The 14,729-nt window shown below is 39.7% G+C and overlaps 2 protein-coding genes across 3 annotated transcripts; both read right to left on the bottom strand.

Annotated features, from left to right (window-relative positions):
- Nucleotides 1-2: 2 nt before the first annotated feature.
- On the bottom strand, nt 3-12,218 carry LOC113674420 (cytosolic phospholipase A2). 2 transcript variants are annotated; one of them, XM_027190901.2, is made up of 16 exons: nt 11,827-12,218; nt 9,174-9,271; nt 8,635-8,716; nt 7,837-7,983; nt 7,225-7,340; nt 6,801-6,838; nt 6,321-6,456; nt 6,055-6,191; nt 5,316-5,541; nt 4,818-4,935; nt 4,097-4,234; nt 3,256-3,369; nt 2,836-3,108; nt 2,099-2,295; nt 1,013-1,202; nt 3-753 (listed from the first exon to the last, which is right to left on the bottom strand). In XM_027190901.2, the coding sequence occupies exons 1-16, from the start codon at nt 12,035-12,037 to the stop codon at nt 530-532; spliced, it is 2,445 nt and encodes an 814-aa protein (XP_027046702.2). In that variant the 5' UTR covers nt 12,038-12,218; the 3' UTR covers nt 3-529. The 2 variants fall into 2 exon arrangements, with proteins under 2 accessions (XP_027046702.2, XP_089067746.1); XM_089211620.1 differs by lacking the exon at nt 7,837-7,983 and having other exon boundaries at nt 11,827-12,172.
- Nucleotides 12,219-13,438: 1,220 nt separating this feature from the next.
- Nucleotides 13,439-14,675, bottom strand: LOC113674432 (uncharacterized). The gene has a single exon (XM_027190913.2). It carries the CDS (start codon nt 14,673-14,675, stop codon nt 13,476-13,478), a length of 1,200 nt encoding a protein of 399 aa, XP_027046714.2. The 3' UTR covers nt 13,439-13,475.
- Between the last annotated feature and the right edge of the window lie 54 nt (nt 14,676-14,729).

Below are 14,729 nucleotides of genomic sequence, written 5' to 3'. Positions count from 1 at the left end.
CATTTTGACATTTGAAAAAAAATACTATTTTATTTATCTGATGTACATTAAATGTCTATTAAATAAAATATATTTCCATATCTGGATAAATAATACATATATGATTTATCATATAAAGCCATCAGGAAAGCAGTGTGTCTAACAGAGGAAAACCATAATATGTTTTACAAAGTTACCCATAATATTTGTTGCTTAACAGGATCGAATGAGATGCGGCAAGAGCACAGTCTCGTATTCATGATTTCAGTCCTTTCTCGTACAAAGACAGCCTAAGCCTCAACCCATGAATCATAAGAATTGCCTATAACCCTTTGAAAAATTGTGGCTTACGCTTACGCACTACGTACTGATAAAGTGTTGCCTTATAATCTCTTTATGTTAGCCATTGGAGGAAACTCACACCGTGGTTGCTACAGAACCTCTGTTATGCTCCCCGATGGAGAGACTTCTTTGTTGAGGCCACAACATTTTTATTCTTGGCAAAACTCGCGTCAGTATCGCAAAAAAAATTAGTCTAAAGTTCTATCAATCACGATGATTCCACAGTTTGTTGACGCCGTCTCTTTACACAATCTGCCAGAACGTCTTTAATGGTTTGTTCACCGAGTAATGTGTTAAATTCATTGAGATCAGCCAGGCGGCTAAACTCTTTTTCCCGATAGTGGAAGTTGAACGTGCCATAAGGGTTATGGCGACCTTCGAAAAGTGAAAAATTAGCGTAATCTATTTCTTCTTCTGTACAGCGAAATATCCCTAGAAAAATAAAAGAGCAAAATGGTACTAAGATTTTTCTTTTGTTGAATAAAGTTCAGCCTTTAGGTATGGTATGGGCATGCAAGACTCGGGATTAGCGTCCTTGGGGTAGTAAACCATGCGAAGTTACCGTTATTTTCCGATACTTTAAATCATCACTTGGTAAAACTTGGATACCATAACTCATCACAATCGTTTGATCTACGTACAATCTAACAACTGACTCTGATGATATAAAATAATAGGAAACAAGTAATACCTGGTCTAGATTCTTCCTTGAACGTTTTATTCGCCAGCAAAAAATGGATTAAAATTGGGCAAGTTGGATCGCTTGGATCACGAAATATATAGAACTCTTCTATGCCGTGTTTTCTGTACTGCAATTCAGCTGTAATGGGAGGAAATTTCATGTTGTGCTCTCTCGCCCATTTTTCTGCCAATAACAGTTCCTAAGGAGACACAGATAAAACAGATTGAGGTATATGAAGATCAAATAAGGAATTCGTATTGGTGAGCTATATCTGGGCTGAAGTATATCTAAAACCATAGCTTTCGACCGCATTGACTTTCAGTAACATACAGATAAAGCATCTGACCGCGCAATTGGAACTCGCTAGAGATATGAGCCCTTAGCAAAAGTTTTAGGACGAAACCCTTCTCTTGTGACACACGGGAAGAATAACTTTGCCGGAGAGTTTTTGACCTCAAGCCAAGATTATTTTATCATATTGCTATGAACTATTAAGAATTTGAAGTATTTGGGAACTACTAAAATTAGGAATGTTCTGGCTAAGCTTTTGGGGTTTGTTAGATTATCTTGGACTCAGACAAGGGTGCGAGTCTTGTGAGCCTGGGTTTACTATTTGGTGCAAGACCACGCATTCATTTTTACCCATTTAGTGATGTGTCCTTGGCCATTGTAGTAGGGCTTAGTTCTCGTACGATAATTGTTATCGCTAGTCGTGTTTGCATTTGTCCTTGACCTTGCTCAGAGTCCTCAACAGGGAGTTTTAATTAGGTTTTAGTTCTATAATGTCGGATTTTTTTTAAGTACTTTGTTGTTCATTTCGAATGCCCAAAAATACCAACCGATAGGGTATTTAAGAGTGAGTACTTAGAACTGAAATAGTTAGAAAAGAGACAGAGCCTCAGGGAGTGAAATGACGTTTCTGAACAGACTTCTGCTGCCTCCCTTATGCGCGTGGTTTTCGAGCTGGCTTACCCCAACTGTCTAACAATATGTTAATGACAAAAATTCTGCTCAGGCTTGTGCTAAGTCGGTAAAAGCCTACAACTGGGTTTATCTTAAGTAGTCGAATCTTCAGATGCAATCTTTTTACAGTACCTCAAAAGGAAATTCAACATCCCTCTTTCGTATACTGAAGTCAAAAGATATGAAAACATCCACTTTGCGTTGTGGTCTCAGTAGGGGAGGGAATGGGGAGTTGAACACGAGCCCGCTGTCAACCAAGTAAATATGACGAGAATTAAGAGCTAACTCGTCAGCGGCATCCGCCGTAACATCTTCATCATCATCCCCTTCTGTAAAACATGATAACAGTATGAAATCTATATTCACAAGACTGTTAAGGAAATCAAATTAAAGTAAGAAGGTAAAAGAAAGCTATCCGCTGGAATACGCGTAAATTCTCAGAATTAGTTAAAAGGCGGTGACTAAGGATTTCCCAATTTGTTACAAGTAAATTGTAAACTACAGCCCGGCTCTATTTCCCTATTGCTTCATGCATGCCTCAGTTTTCGTACGGCCTCATTAGTTCGCAGTTGTTCCTCTTTCGTTTGTGGCTAATTAGGATTCTGTTTAAGTTTGCGGATACATGTGAGAATCAGATTAACTGCGCACCTACCCCTCCCCTACCGCTTTCCTGTTTGGAAGTTTGTTAAGCAGATCATTTGGTTTTCAAGTGCAAGTGGATGATTTATGCGGTGTTATTTCAGTCAATGTAATCATTACTCGCCAGTCTCTCTCCTGAGTTGCTCATGGCCTGTTGTTCATTCAATTCAACAAAACTAAAGAAGCCGATGGAAGAAATTACAATAATTCTGATTAACAGAGGCACAAACCTGAAAGAATTGGTGCCGCTAAAATTTGAAGACCGCGAAGAAAATTATGTACCAGTCCCGCTCGGCCAGTGCGCGTTCTAAATACGGCAAGTTTGTTTACAAGGACTTCAAAGAATCGACCAAAGAAACCTTTTCCCTCTTTATCCTTTTCCTTAATTTCATCACTATTATTGTTTTCGAGCATGACACCATCCACATCATCGTCATCATCTTCTTCATTATCGCTGTCGCTATCTACGTCATCACGTCCATCTTGGCAGTCAATCATTTCCCCTAAAATATAAAATTGAAACCTTAAGTATTTGCAGAAATGGTATATAACTGTCAAAGCTTGACCCAGTTTCCATGTCATGAAGTGGCTAGGAGTATGGTAACTTCTACTGGTTTTTACGTGAAAAAAGACCATTTATAACCACATACTCAATTCCTCTCTGAGATCTCCACGATTACTCATATCAGCAATTGTGTCATCTGGGATTCTTCCTTCAGTGAGAACACGCTGCAGGAGTATGGTGAACGCGCTCCCCCATAAACCTACAATCACATTAAAAATTCATATTAATCACTGACGACTTCAATGATGATAAAACTGGAACAACTGTAAACGATTGATTGTTTTAGCAGTTAAGTCTTAAAAGTTCACTCAAAGCAAAGTTTTTAATGCGATAAACAAAACGAGCTCGTTGGGAATGGCGCACAGACATGACGAAATATTCTCGGAGGACACATCAAAGTTTTCACTGAGGACGGAGTGTCAAGGTGAGATCTTAGAAAATAATCCGGCCGTACAGAAAGGGATCATATGAGAAGGCCAGGTTGAGGTGTTTGTTCAACCAGCTTGAACTTACATCAACACCCCCCCCCCCCCCCACCACCCCCTTCTCCCTCCTTGTTTGGTATAGCGGGTCATGAGCCACTAAACTGGATGTGGTTTTCGGGTTCTCGAGTCTTAAATAGGGTATATAAAACTTCACTTTTTAGCCTCCTGAGCAAATTGTCTCTCTTTATCCAAAGTCTTGAGTAGGATGTGAGCCTCAGCGAAGCAAGGTCCACAAGTGAAATATTGAAAATTTTCTTTGCACCAAATTTTAAATTTTCTGTCCGAATTTACTAGATGTAACTGGACGAGGTCAACGTACCAAAACCTTTGAAAATATTTGTCTCTAACAAGGTCGTGGCCCACGCAGCACGCTAAGCCCCACCCACCCACAACCTCCCCCTCCTCATGCGTTGGTTGACAATCAAGAGATCACTTACTTACCTTGTAAATAGTGAAGTGGAGGCTCAGGGTACGGAGTAACAAGTTTACCACAAAAAAACTTGCTACCAAAGCGTTCCGTCCTCATATAAGTCCCATACCTTGCTATGCCTATTTCGAACGGAGAAAACTCCAGCCATTCTGTCAATAGTGAAACAATTCAGTCATTTGCCAATCTTAAGCACATAATTAAGCTTCACTTTATCACATGAACCACGGGAAAGAGATCTAACCCTGCACATAGAATGTTCCAGAAGAGTTGCAGAGGACTCGGCCGTGTCTTTACACTGACAAAAACCTGTTGGCGTTCGCTGTTTAGCTCCGTTTTTTAATTGTACAGTGCGATTTTTTTCGGATGCGAAAAACAGCATGCCACACCTACTGATAGTACATGGTGAAATGATAGAGAGATTAACCACACATCCAGCCGCAGGTGCTAATCAAGGGACTTTCGAACTGATTTATTGGCATCACAGATCATGACAGGCGGTTTTTAAGTCGCTTTTTCCACCTAAGCATAGTAGGCGAAAGAAAATTCACCGTTCATTCAGTTTGTGGCCATCACCGCCACTGAATGAGCTTCGTAAAACCACGTTCAGCAACAATCGATCTACGCCGATCTCCAGCCGTTTCAGACGGCTGGTTGTCATACTCAAGCTTCCCAAAAAACGTGGTGAGAAGCAATATAGGCCTTCAGGTTACTATGCCTACTAGTTGAACCTACCACAATATTCCTTGGCAGATACGTCTTTTTTCACATGCACACAGGTGTACAGTGGAAATGGTACTGTGGCATCTTTGATTTTCTTCCGTTGTTGACTTAGTTTCGGAATGTCGTCTCTCTGTAAGAAAAAAAGAAATAAAAAGGGAAATAAAGTTATGTGAATTAAGGCTATGTTCGAATTCGCTTTGTTTTATTTTGTTTGAACTTTCGTTTATTTTCGAGTTTTTGTTTTTGTCTTTTGTTAATCGTCACATCAAAGAGCGACCTCGTCTTTAGAACGTAAGGAGAACCAGCCCCCCCCTCCCCCTTCACTACGTCGTTTGAAGAGAAAAGCCTCCTAGCGACGAGGTTGTCTTAAAAACTGTTATAGGACGGATTTTTGGAAAGAAATTTTCAACGAGAGTTTCCCCACTACTGTACTATTTCCACTGAATAGCTTTATTTCACCACTGACTATGTAGACTGCCGGCTAGAAAAGAAAAGGCTTCACTAACTTACATCCTTTAGGATTGTTTCGCCGACCAAATAACCAAAGAAGTCAGTAAAGCTGACTGGCTGTCCTTGCCTTTTCTTCTTTATGATAATCTTTAGATGTCTGTACATCCAAGATGGCGTTATCAACAGCCACATCCAGTTATCATTAACGTTTTCTTGCAGTGTCTTCCGGATCACTCTTGGATGAACGTACGGCCACTCTGGGTGAGAGTACAAAGTAGACAGATACCTTGGAAATCAAAACATTCGCGTTAAGAATACTACCAAAATCAAATGCTAAGATTCATTCATTCTTTGGCTCGCTTGAGAATGGCCTAAACCATAATTTCTTGCCTAAACGCATCACCTGACGTACTGCCTGTTTAAATGATCCTAAGAAAGGAAACCAAAGAGTCAACATCGCGCGCAATAAATGTTTTGACATAAGGCTACTTCTACCCATTCCATTTTGCCTCGCACACAGCAAAAAATATTTGAAGATAATAAACAATTGCCTCCATTTGACTAAAAAATATGTTTTTATATATTTTAAATTTTTAATAAAAATTAAATGTCATCAATTTTCCAACGATGAAGTAACAACTAGGCCAAGATATCCACTTGCAACACTTCCACAACCACATGTTTTCTTATTGGCAAGCGCCTTTATTCTGCGCGAAATTCACCCTTTAGTTCGCCTATTCGCGCATCCAGCGACATCTGACAAGAGCATGTACAAACAAAAAACGTTAGAAGTACTAACCAAGCTGAACCCGATAGTCCTGCTGCATACATGGCACAGTCCAACACACCCATGTCCTTCAAAGCACAGAACACACCACTCAGAGACACCATGGCACGAAACCCGCCCCCAGACCCCAGAACAGCGACCGTGGGAACCTGATTCAAAAATGCAAGTCACGTCAACAAAATTTTGAGCCAAAACTAAAGTTAAAACTGTCACATAACAACCATCTCTCTAAAAATACAAGAAACGAAAGACGTTGCAAGGATTTACAATTTACTTACTTCGTCGATTGTTTTGGGTCCACGTTCACCAAGAAATGTTTTCATCGAGTCAAAAACAAACTGTTTTCTTTTCGAAAGAAATTCCTCTTCCTCCTCGCAAAGTTCCATGCTGTATCGCATATCTTCGCTTGCGGTGCTGTAAAGTAATGGACTTACAATCAGTCGTCAGGTGTGTTACCGGGACTCACCTCTAAATTGGGAACATTTCCCCTGAGAGGATTATATATCAGGATGAGGAGGGAGGGGGGGTGGGGATGAACGGTTAGTAATAAAGGGAAAACTTAGCTGCACTAAAAAAGTCAGCTCCCAAGACGACAAACATACGGAACAAGATGAAAAATAATTCTTGTTTGATAAAATTCGAGCAAAAGAAAATCCCAAGTCACGAGTGAAACATAATGTTTTGTTTTCAAATTTTCACACACTTTCAGTCGCACTAAAGTTCTAATACAGAGACTCAAAATCAAAAACAGTGCATACCAATTTTCCACTCTCATTTCCACGTCAACTTCAGACACCTAATAAAGTAAAATTTCAAAGAAAAACAAAGTCTAAGACTAATTTAGCAAAATGGTTTGAAAATCGATTAAAAACAGGGCCGTAGCTAGCATGAGGCAAGACGAGGCAATTGTCTCATCTTGATTTTGGCCTTTTTTTCATTTTGAAGAAACGTCTAATTAAGAAAACAATCCCTAGAAAAAAATTGAGCATTTCTGAGCCTCTAGATTTCAACATTTTCCGGGGGGGCTCTGTTGTGACTCTGTTGATAATACTAAATTACCCTGTTATGCTCTCCCACCGACGCAGCACCACATTTTCTTTAGAAACTTACTCCCTTTGTTCATCGATAAACTTTAACCAGTTTCTCAACCCAGTTTCCATGGCTCATAATCAGTTGTTTTACCTTCCGAAACGTGAACGTCTTCTCATAAGTCTCGTCGACCTTCAAGGTTGCGAGATCGAAGATTTCTTTCTCGACCAAATCGTCATGAAACAAGTCACAGTCCATCAGTGTTATTTCTGAAAAAAGAACAGTTGTATTGGAAAATTCTAGATTTTTGGAGAAAAGGCTGGTAACATTTCCTGCGTTTTACAGCTTTTTAAACTGCTTTAGACTTAACACTTTTCGATCTTTTTTTTTTTTCAAAAAAGAACCCAGCAAAACAAAACGTGCAATTATATCACCTTTGTAACCATTTCCCAACCATCCCTGAGCCAAATTCTCACCAGTTTACCCAATATTACGAAAAAAGACAAACAACCAGGATGGTCACTTGAGCGCAGGGCTTATGACTAGTAATCTCCACGAAGTTGAACAATCACTTTTATTACTTGGCCTACCAAACAGGTATTATTCTGAGTGCGTGTACGTGTGTCATTTTTTGGCAGATTGAGGTAAGCCCTTGGCGAGCGCGAATCACGCGCCAGTCACGCACATATTTCAGCTGACCTTGCTTCTAGTAATGTTTGGACTGTTATTGTGACGTACCCCTTTATACGTGCAATGCCTACTTACGTAACAAATTCATCTTATCCGGGTCAAGAAAAAACTGGAACATTTCATCCCATTCCGGATTAGAGGTATTTCTCTGAGCCTTGGTTCTTCGTTTCCCGTTTGGTGAAGTTGGTATAAATAACTTGACATAAGGATCAGGAGTATCAACTGAAGAAAATTATACGGTTGAATGTACTCATTAATAGGCGTACACGATTGGCTACTTTCTCGGGGTTAACGCAAATGCGGCGTGAGTGTTTTACGGGGTCTGGAAACAAAAATGCCAGACCCCTCGCCGGCCCGAAAGCTATGGGCGTTGCTCTCGTGCCGCGATACCAGTATGTGCCTGCTTCCAGACTAATTTTATTTTTATAGTTACTACAGTTGCTTTAAATAGTGAAAAGTATTTGAAAACATTTTATTTTAATGTATTATGCAGCCTTTGGCAGATATTATTAAGGAACTGTATTGCTTTCTTACAGCACAGAGCTCTGGATCCCCAACGGTTTCTCATCTAATAACGTCAGTGGTCTGCGCAAGAATTGCGTCGTTCGTCTCTGTTTACCATTTGATTATCATATCCAACCCTCTAAAGAGTTTAAAAATACGTCTTCACCTATCCTTTTCAATGTCTGCTTTTCTGTCATCGTTCCCCTTGCTTTCAACCTTTTTAATCACAATTTGCTAGCTTAAAGTCCACTTGAATCTTGAAAAAATTTCAGAAACAACCGAGGCTTTTTAATGCAAGGGGCTGAGCCAAGAAGACTTCTGATAAAGGTGACTACTTTGAACATGCGCAAATGTTTATTAAATACTTACTCATGTCCTCCAAGCCGCGTACAGTTATATTACGTCCACGAAGTACTCTGATTGTAAGTCTGAGACATGAACGATACGTCGCCTGTAAGTAACATAGAGAAACATCACTGGTGAAGCAGATAACTGAAATTATACCTTTCTTTCTCGAGCGGTCCTTAAAATCAATTGTTAATCTGTTCTCAACCTTGATACACAATATGTTTTCTTTCTGATAAAGAATTAACGGCGAAAGGAAACGAAAAAACAGAAAAATATTGAAAAGAATATTCGAAACATTATCGTTTATGATATTTTAAACTTTCTTTTTCTTTTATATTGAAAAGAAATACTGCCTTAAAATAGAAAAGTGATTTTCAGTCTTAATGAAAATTTAAGGAAGAAGTAGAGCAGTTGTATATTGTCCCTTAATAAAACACCATGTCGAATTAAAAAAAACAAACAAACAGAATTAAACTAAACGTTTTACTTCTTCTACCACAGTACTACGTCTGCAGATGGTTTAAGAAAATGACAAAGAACTAAGCTTGCAAATGCCTTACCTGCACGAATCTTCGCTTGGGCCGTTTTCCGAAATCTCTCTGCGGTCCAACATTTGTCTGAGTGTTGTTTACATCGAGAGAATGCGGTTTTCTCTCACCTAACAAAAAATCCAAGCAACTGTCAAAACTTAGTCATGTGTTACAGTTCTCCTCACACGCTCGTATCCATCAATTACCTATGGAAACGCACACCATGTTTTATCGTCCGTACATGAAAGCTGATGGTTTGTGAAACTTATAGATATTGATAAAGAACACTTCAAACTTAAAGTACTAGTCTGTCCTGTTTCGAAAAAATCTTGCATGCTTCTTGAATTCGAAAGTAAAATTCGCCATAAGGGTTTCGAAATGGCTTCAAAGAAGGAAACGGTATAAGAAAAGACAGACATACAAGCTACAATTAAATTTTAGAATGTGTTTTGTTCTCATGGATTACCCTACAGAAATGCCTCAGACATCACCAGTAGAGCGTGGATTTATTGTCCTCACCCCAACAAGTACGTAATTAGTTTTCCGCACATGTATGTACGCGTCGCGGACTAACGTGTTAGGCAGTGTTCACACTTGGTGCCCGGGCACTAGTACCCGGGCACCGGCACAAAATGGTGCTGTGTTCAGACACACGGTACCCAGTCTGAAGATATGTTCACATTCAATAAACAGAGCACACGCTCACTATTGAAATCTCGAGTGGGACAAGGAATTGTGGGTACGAAAACAAGTGGTTTGTGGGTAAAGTGCCAGGGCACCAACGAAAAATGTGTTCACACAAGGACTCAGTGCCCAGTTTAGTGCCCGAGTACAAGGTCGAGACCTTGTACTCGGGCACCGGCACCGTGCCCGAATTCTGGCGTGGGTACCAGGAAAAAAGGTGTGTTCACATTGGTGCCCGGCGTAGAATAGAACCCAGGCACGGTGCCCGGGCACCAAGTGTGAACACTGCCTTAGTGAGTCGGGTAAAATTTACGCACAGCGCCATACTATTGCTAAACAAAACTGTTTTCCCAATGGCAATGTATTGTTTTTGTCATTGTTTTCTCTATCCAGGAACTGAATGCATAATGTAGTATGTGGCTGCGCGGAAATTTTACCGTGAGTCGTTCGTTGAGAAATAGTAATATGTTGAATGGAACACATTTGCAACAACTCGATGAGGTTTTCGTGACTGATGATAAGTTTTCCTAGTTTAATTGAATCACGAAAAATGAATCGTCCACCCACAGTAATTAACCTTGAGTCGCATTAACAAACACAGTTTGTAAAACCATGAGACATACATGTCAGGCCTTTGTCTAGTAAACGATAACTAAAACTGACACAAAAACCTAATTGTGACGAAGTCATTAAATTATTTCAACCAGCGTTAATGAGCTCAACTGAGCGTCACCAGAAAACCTTGTTTCAAAGGAGAGTCAGTGAGACTCGAAGACTGAAATTTACGAAACAATTAGTTGGCTTGGTTATGTTTTAAGCAAACGCTACGCAATTTTCACTTCAGTCTATTTCACAACTTTCCGCCAACACATCGGTTCTTAGAGCTTCTTCAAAATACTTAACAACGATGGCAAAATTTTGTTTCCATAGCGTTTTTATTGACATTTCAAAACATTGTAACGCTCACGTTTGTCAAAGAACGAAGAGCAGAATTAACGTCAAAGACATGGGCGAAAATTAAGCTACTGAATCAAAACCTGGTTAGGGAGACTAAAACACTTACAAAGGATATACCGGAGAAAATATACTAGAGACTTACATGTACACCCCGATTGAATTGGTATGATGCGTATTTAAAAGTGATGGACTAAACACTGACCCCAGTGCATAGGTTACCCCGTTGGATTACGCAAATGGACTAACAAATACAACGAGAGTGGGGCGATTGTTTTAAACATTTAAAGTCCTTCCAACAAAAAATTGCTCGAAGTCATATGTTACTTCCCTTCGTATTGGTCATGAATTAAGGCGGTAATTAGATAATAATATTCACTGTTTTGTGCTTCAGTATAACGATTGACGCAGATGTTTGTCATGCACATTAGAGATTCTTCACAGTCAGCCATCCGTCTAGATTCAGTGATAAATGTAGTTTACAGCAGCAATGTGATGCCAAGGTGAAGCAAAGCACAACAACACGACATATTGTTTAAACCGTCACGTTGCTATTGCTCTAAATAAGAGAAAACGTGTTTAATTATGAGTCGACGTGTTTACAAAGCGTGACGAGTTGAAGCTCTGAGCAGAAGCTCTACAGTATAGCATTGAAGTGGACACAAGTATTACGTGCAATGCCGGAGGAACTGAAACTCTGAATTAGACTGAGGAAACGAGTTATTGCCATTCCCCGCGCTGAGTCGAAGTTAATTTTGGCTTTTGGCTAAAACTACTGCGTGTCAATAAAATAACGAAGGCATGAGCAATGTAGGAATATAGATGGCAGTGCTCTCAATAGAACTCATTCGAAACAAGATTTTGTAACGTTGGTTAATTTTGGCAGTCTTTACGGGTAGTGCATGAACAGGGGATCAGTCCATCACCATATTAAATAATTGAAGATAAGGTCGATAAGTGAGAAGCGCAAAAACGGCATAATTTAAACTGTCATCTGTAAGGATTTCGAATGGATGAAGAAAAGGTATACTGCATTGCTTCTTACCTCGACAAGCCAGTTGATTGAGTTGGGTCTTAGGATGAGCAGTTTGTCTTTCTGGAGTCGTGGAGTCTTGGCTAGTCAGGTGTCTGTCGTGATTTTGATGATTAACGGTTCCATTGCGGTTTACTTCTCCACATTGTTCCTTGTCTGAGCGCGATGAAGGATTTACGCTTTTGATCGAAGATTTACGCACCTTTGATGGCCTAGAACCCATACTTAAGAACAGCTACGTGCTACGTTTCTCCTCTCTAAGTTTTTTAGACTTAAAAAGAGCAAGGTGCAGGATTGCGGAAAACTTGTGACACATGTCACAAAGTTTTTTTTTATCATAAATAAAAGAAACAAAGTATGCTTACAATTCGCAGCTTCTAGATTTTAATGACGTCATTAACATTTCATCTTTGTCAATGCTTGTTTACTATAGCTGCCAGCAGCGTTTAAGATGACGTAATCAAAGCAAAAATTTAAATATTTTTCTTGTTCCAGAACCTTTTTCGTTCGTCTCTCGGCGCCCTTTACTTTTAAAGTTCGTCGCTTTAAACCCTTGAAAATCTACTCCCTCCTCCACTCTTCCCTTCCCTCCCCCCCTTCCCCTTTTGGCATTTGCATCAGGTCTATTGATTGAGTATTGAGAAAGGTTAATGGTAATATAATCATCGACAAAACGACAGGGCAGAACTCATTTTAATACTTGTTAAAGCATCTCTTTTTGTGAAATACACTCGTTGTTGGCATCACTGTAATCTTAAGGAAACCTACTGAACTGCTGGGCTGGAATTACGAAAAGAGGCTTACGTTTTTGTCTACAAGGCTACAAGGCGTCTTCTAGGTTAGTGCAATGATATCCTTCATTTGAAGCATCAGCCCCGAGGAAAACCAGAGGCGCAAGTCGAAGTTTTGAGCTTTTTTAAAAGGTTAAAACTCTTTACACCATAACATCAGAACTGTTCTCTAAACATTTCCTATGTTGCCACTGTTTGAAAACCACGAGCTTCTTTAATGGGCGATGATTTCCTATATTCTCATATCCTTAATGTTTGATTTAGGGGGGATACTGTGAGGAGAAATTTGTTGCTGGTCACTCTTAAACACGAAGGCGCGCTATATGAGGAGAGGTGCCTTAGGCACCTCTGGATCATTTGTCACTCAACTGTCGTGGCATACAGAACTCCAAAACACCTTGAGCTGCAGCCAATGCAAGGTACTGACCAGAGGCGCATTTCTCGGTAAATTTCTACGTTATCATCACAATGGAAGAATTTGTTGAGGTTTGTATCACCTTCCTCCGATCGAAACCTTCTTCATTTGTGGCGGTAAATTTGAAATTCGAAATGATTCGCTTCGCCATCGCCTAAAATTGCCATGGCGTAATTTCATGTCTGTTTCTAAATACTGGATGTAGATGACCGTAAGAATAAAAAGAAAAGATGAAGAAATGAGAAATGACTATGAGAGAGAACACTTGCGCATGGGTAAAGTGGGAAAAGAAGCCCCTTTTGATAAACGGAGGGAAGTAGAGACAATCCTGTTAGATATACGTTAAAAACCTACATAAGTTATAGATAAATATTTAAATGTCTTTCCCTTCTATGAACTCTTCAAGATGTAAGCACTGTTTTTGATCGTGCAATTGATTCATTTCATTTTTATTACTATTCTGGTACAAACTGTGGAATATATCTAGAGTCACGCGGTTTTACCTGTGGATTCGATTGGTTAACAAGAATATCGATGGGCTGATAAGATTCTAGACCGTGAATTTCTGGCTCAGGATCCGGCGTCACCCTTGTTGGTTTGTGAAAGAATGAAAACGTGAAAAAAATTTGTATGACCGTCCCTACTACAGACAAAACAATGACAGAAGTTGTGATAACTTTAAAAATCCACGGATTCCACCGCGAGTCACTGTTCGTCTTTGACCATGAGTTAAACAGCAAAATCATCACAACGTTTTCACCGGTAAAACAAGAGTAAAAGAGAGTTGAAGAAATCACGGATCTGCCAAGTTTTATGTCGAACAATTTGGCATTGAGATCCATTACTTTAAATCCCAGGTAAACGAATACGTAGCATGGCATAAGTAGCAAAGCAATCCACCAAACTTCTTTCTCGCTGAAGTATTTGTGATTTCTATAGACATAAATTGTTATGCATATCAACTCATGGAAAGCCAGGACAGCTGAGGTAAACCATTTGAAAGCAACAAGGAAAGCTACAATTGACATCCCACGAGCTGCGATAAGGCAAACGTTGTAAAATATCATAGCCAAAAAATGTGTTACTGTGGCCTCTTTAACAAAGCTGCAGTACTCGAACAAGGTCATTACCCAAACGAGGTTTATAAATGTAACACAAATCGAGAAAATTTGTATCGGATAAATTTTTTGCTCTTGAATGACTGTCACGTAAATCTGAAGAATAATTTGCGGCATGTTTTCCAAAAGGCCTTCTACATAGTGATAAACTTTTTCAGCTCTGTAATCCTGTCGAAGTTTTTCGTCGTCCACGAGCCAACCCCGGACGCTTCGCACTTCGTCATAATTCCGTAAACAAACGAGTAGAAGTTTCATCTTCAGAAAGCCAGATCCGCATGGATTGGCAAAGAAAATAAATTTTCCCACCAGTACAATCTTGCTCTCTTGTTTGCAACGTTGCAAGAGGTATGCAAGTGTTAATAGGAACGATGGGAAAACTGCAAACGCCAAGCAAAAGCCAAACCAGATAAACTGTCGCTGTCGGTAATAAGTTGTTGCTGTCAATATGTCGGTTGCTACGTCAGAACAAGTTAGGAACGCACCAAAAGAATACTTGAGAAGTTCGTATTGGCCAAGTCGTATAGTATTTTCAGCCATTTTCCTATTACACTGGTTCACTGATCATCGAAGTTTTGATGTTGCTTGCACAAT

Source organism: Pocillopora damicornis, chromosome 7, assembly GCF_964200805.1.
Source record: "Pocillopora damicornis chromosome 7, jaPocDami1.2, whole genome shotgun sequence".
Classification (NCBI taxonomy): Eukaryota; Metazoa; Cnidaria; class Anthozoa; order Scleractinia; family Pocilloporidae; genus Pocillopora; species Pocillopora damicornis.
This window is presented reverse-complemented; position numbering and strand designations above follow the sequence as displayed.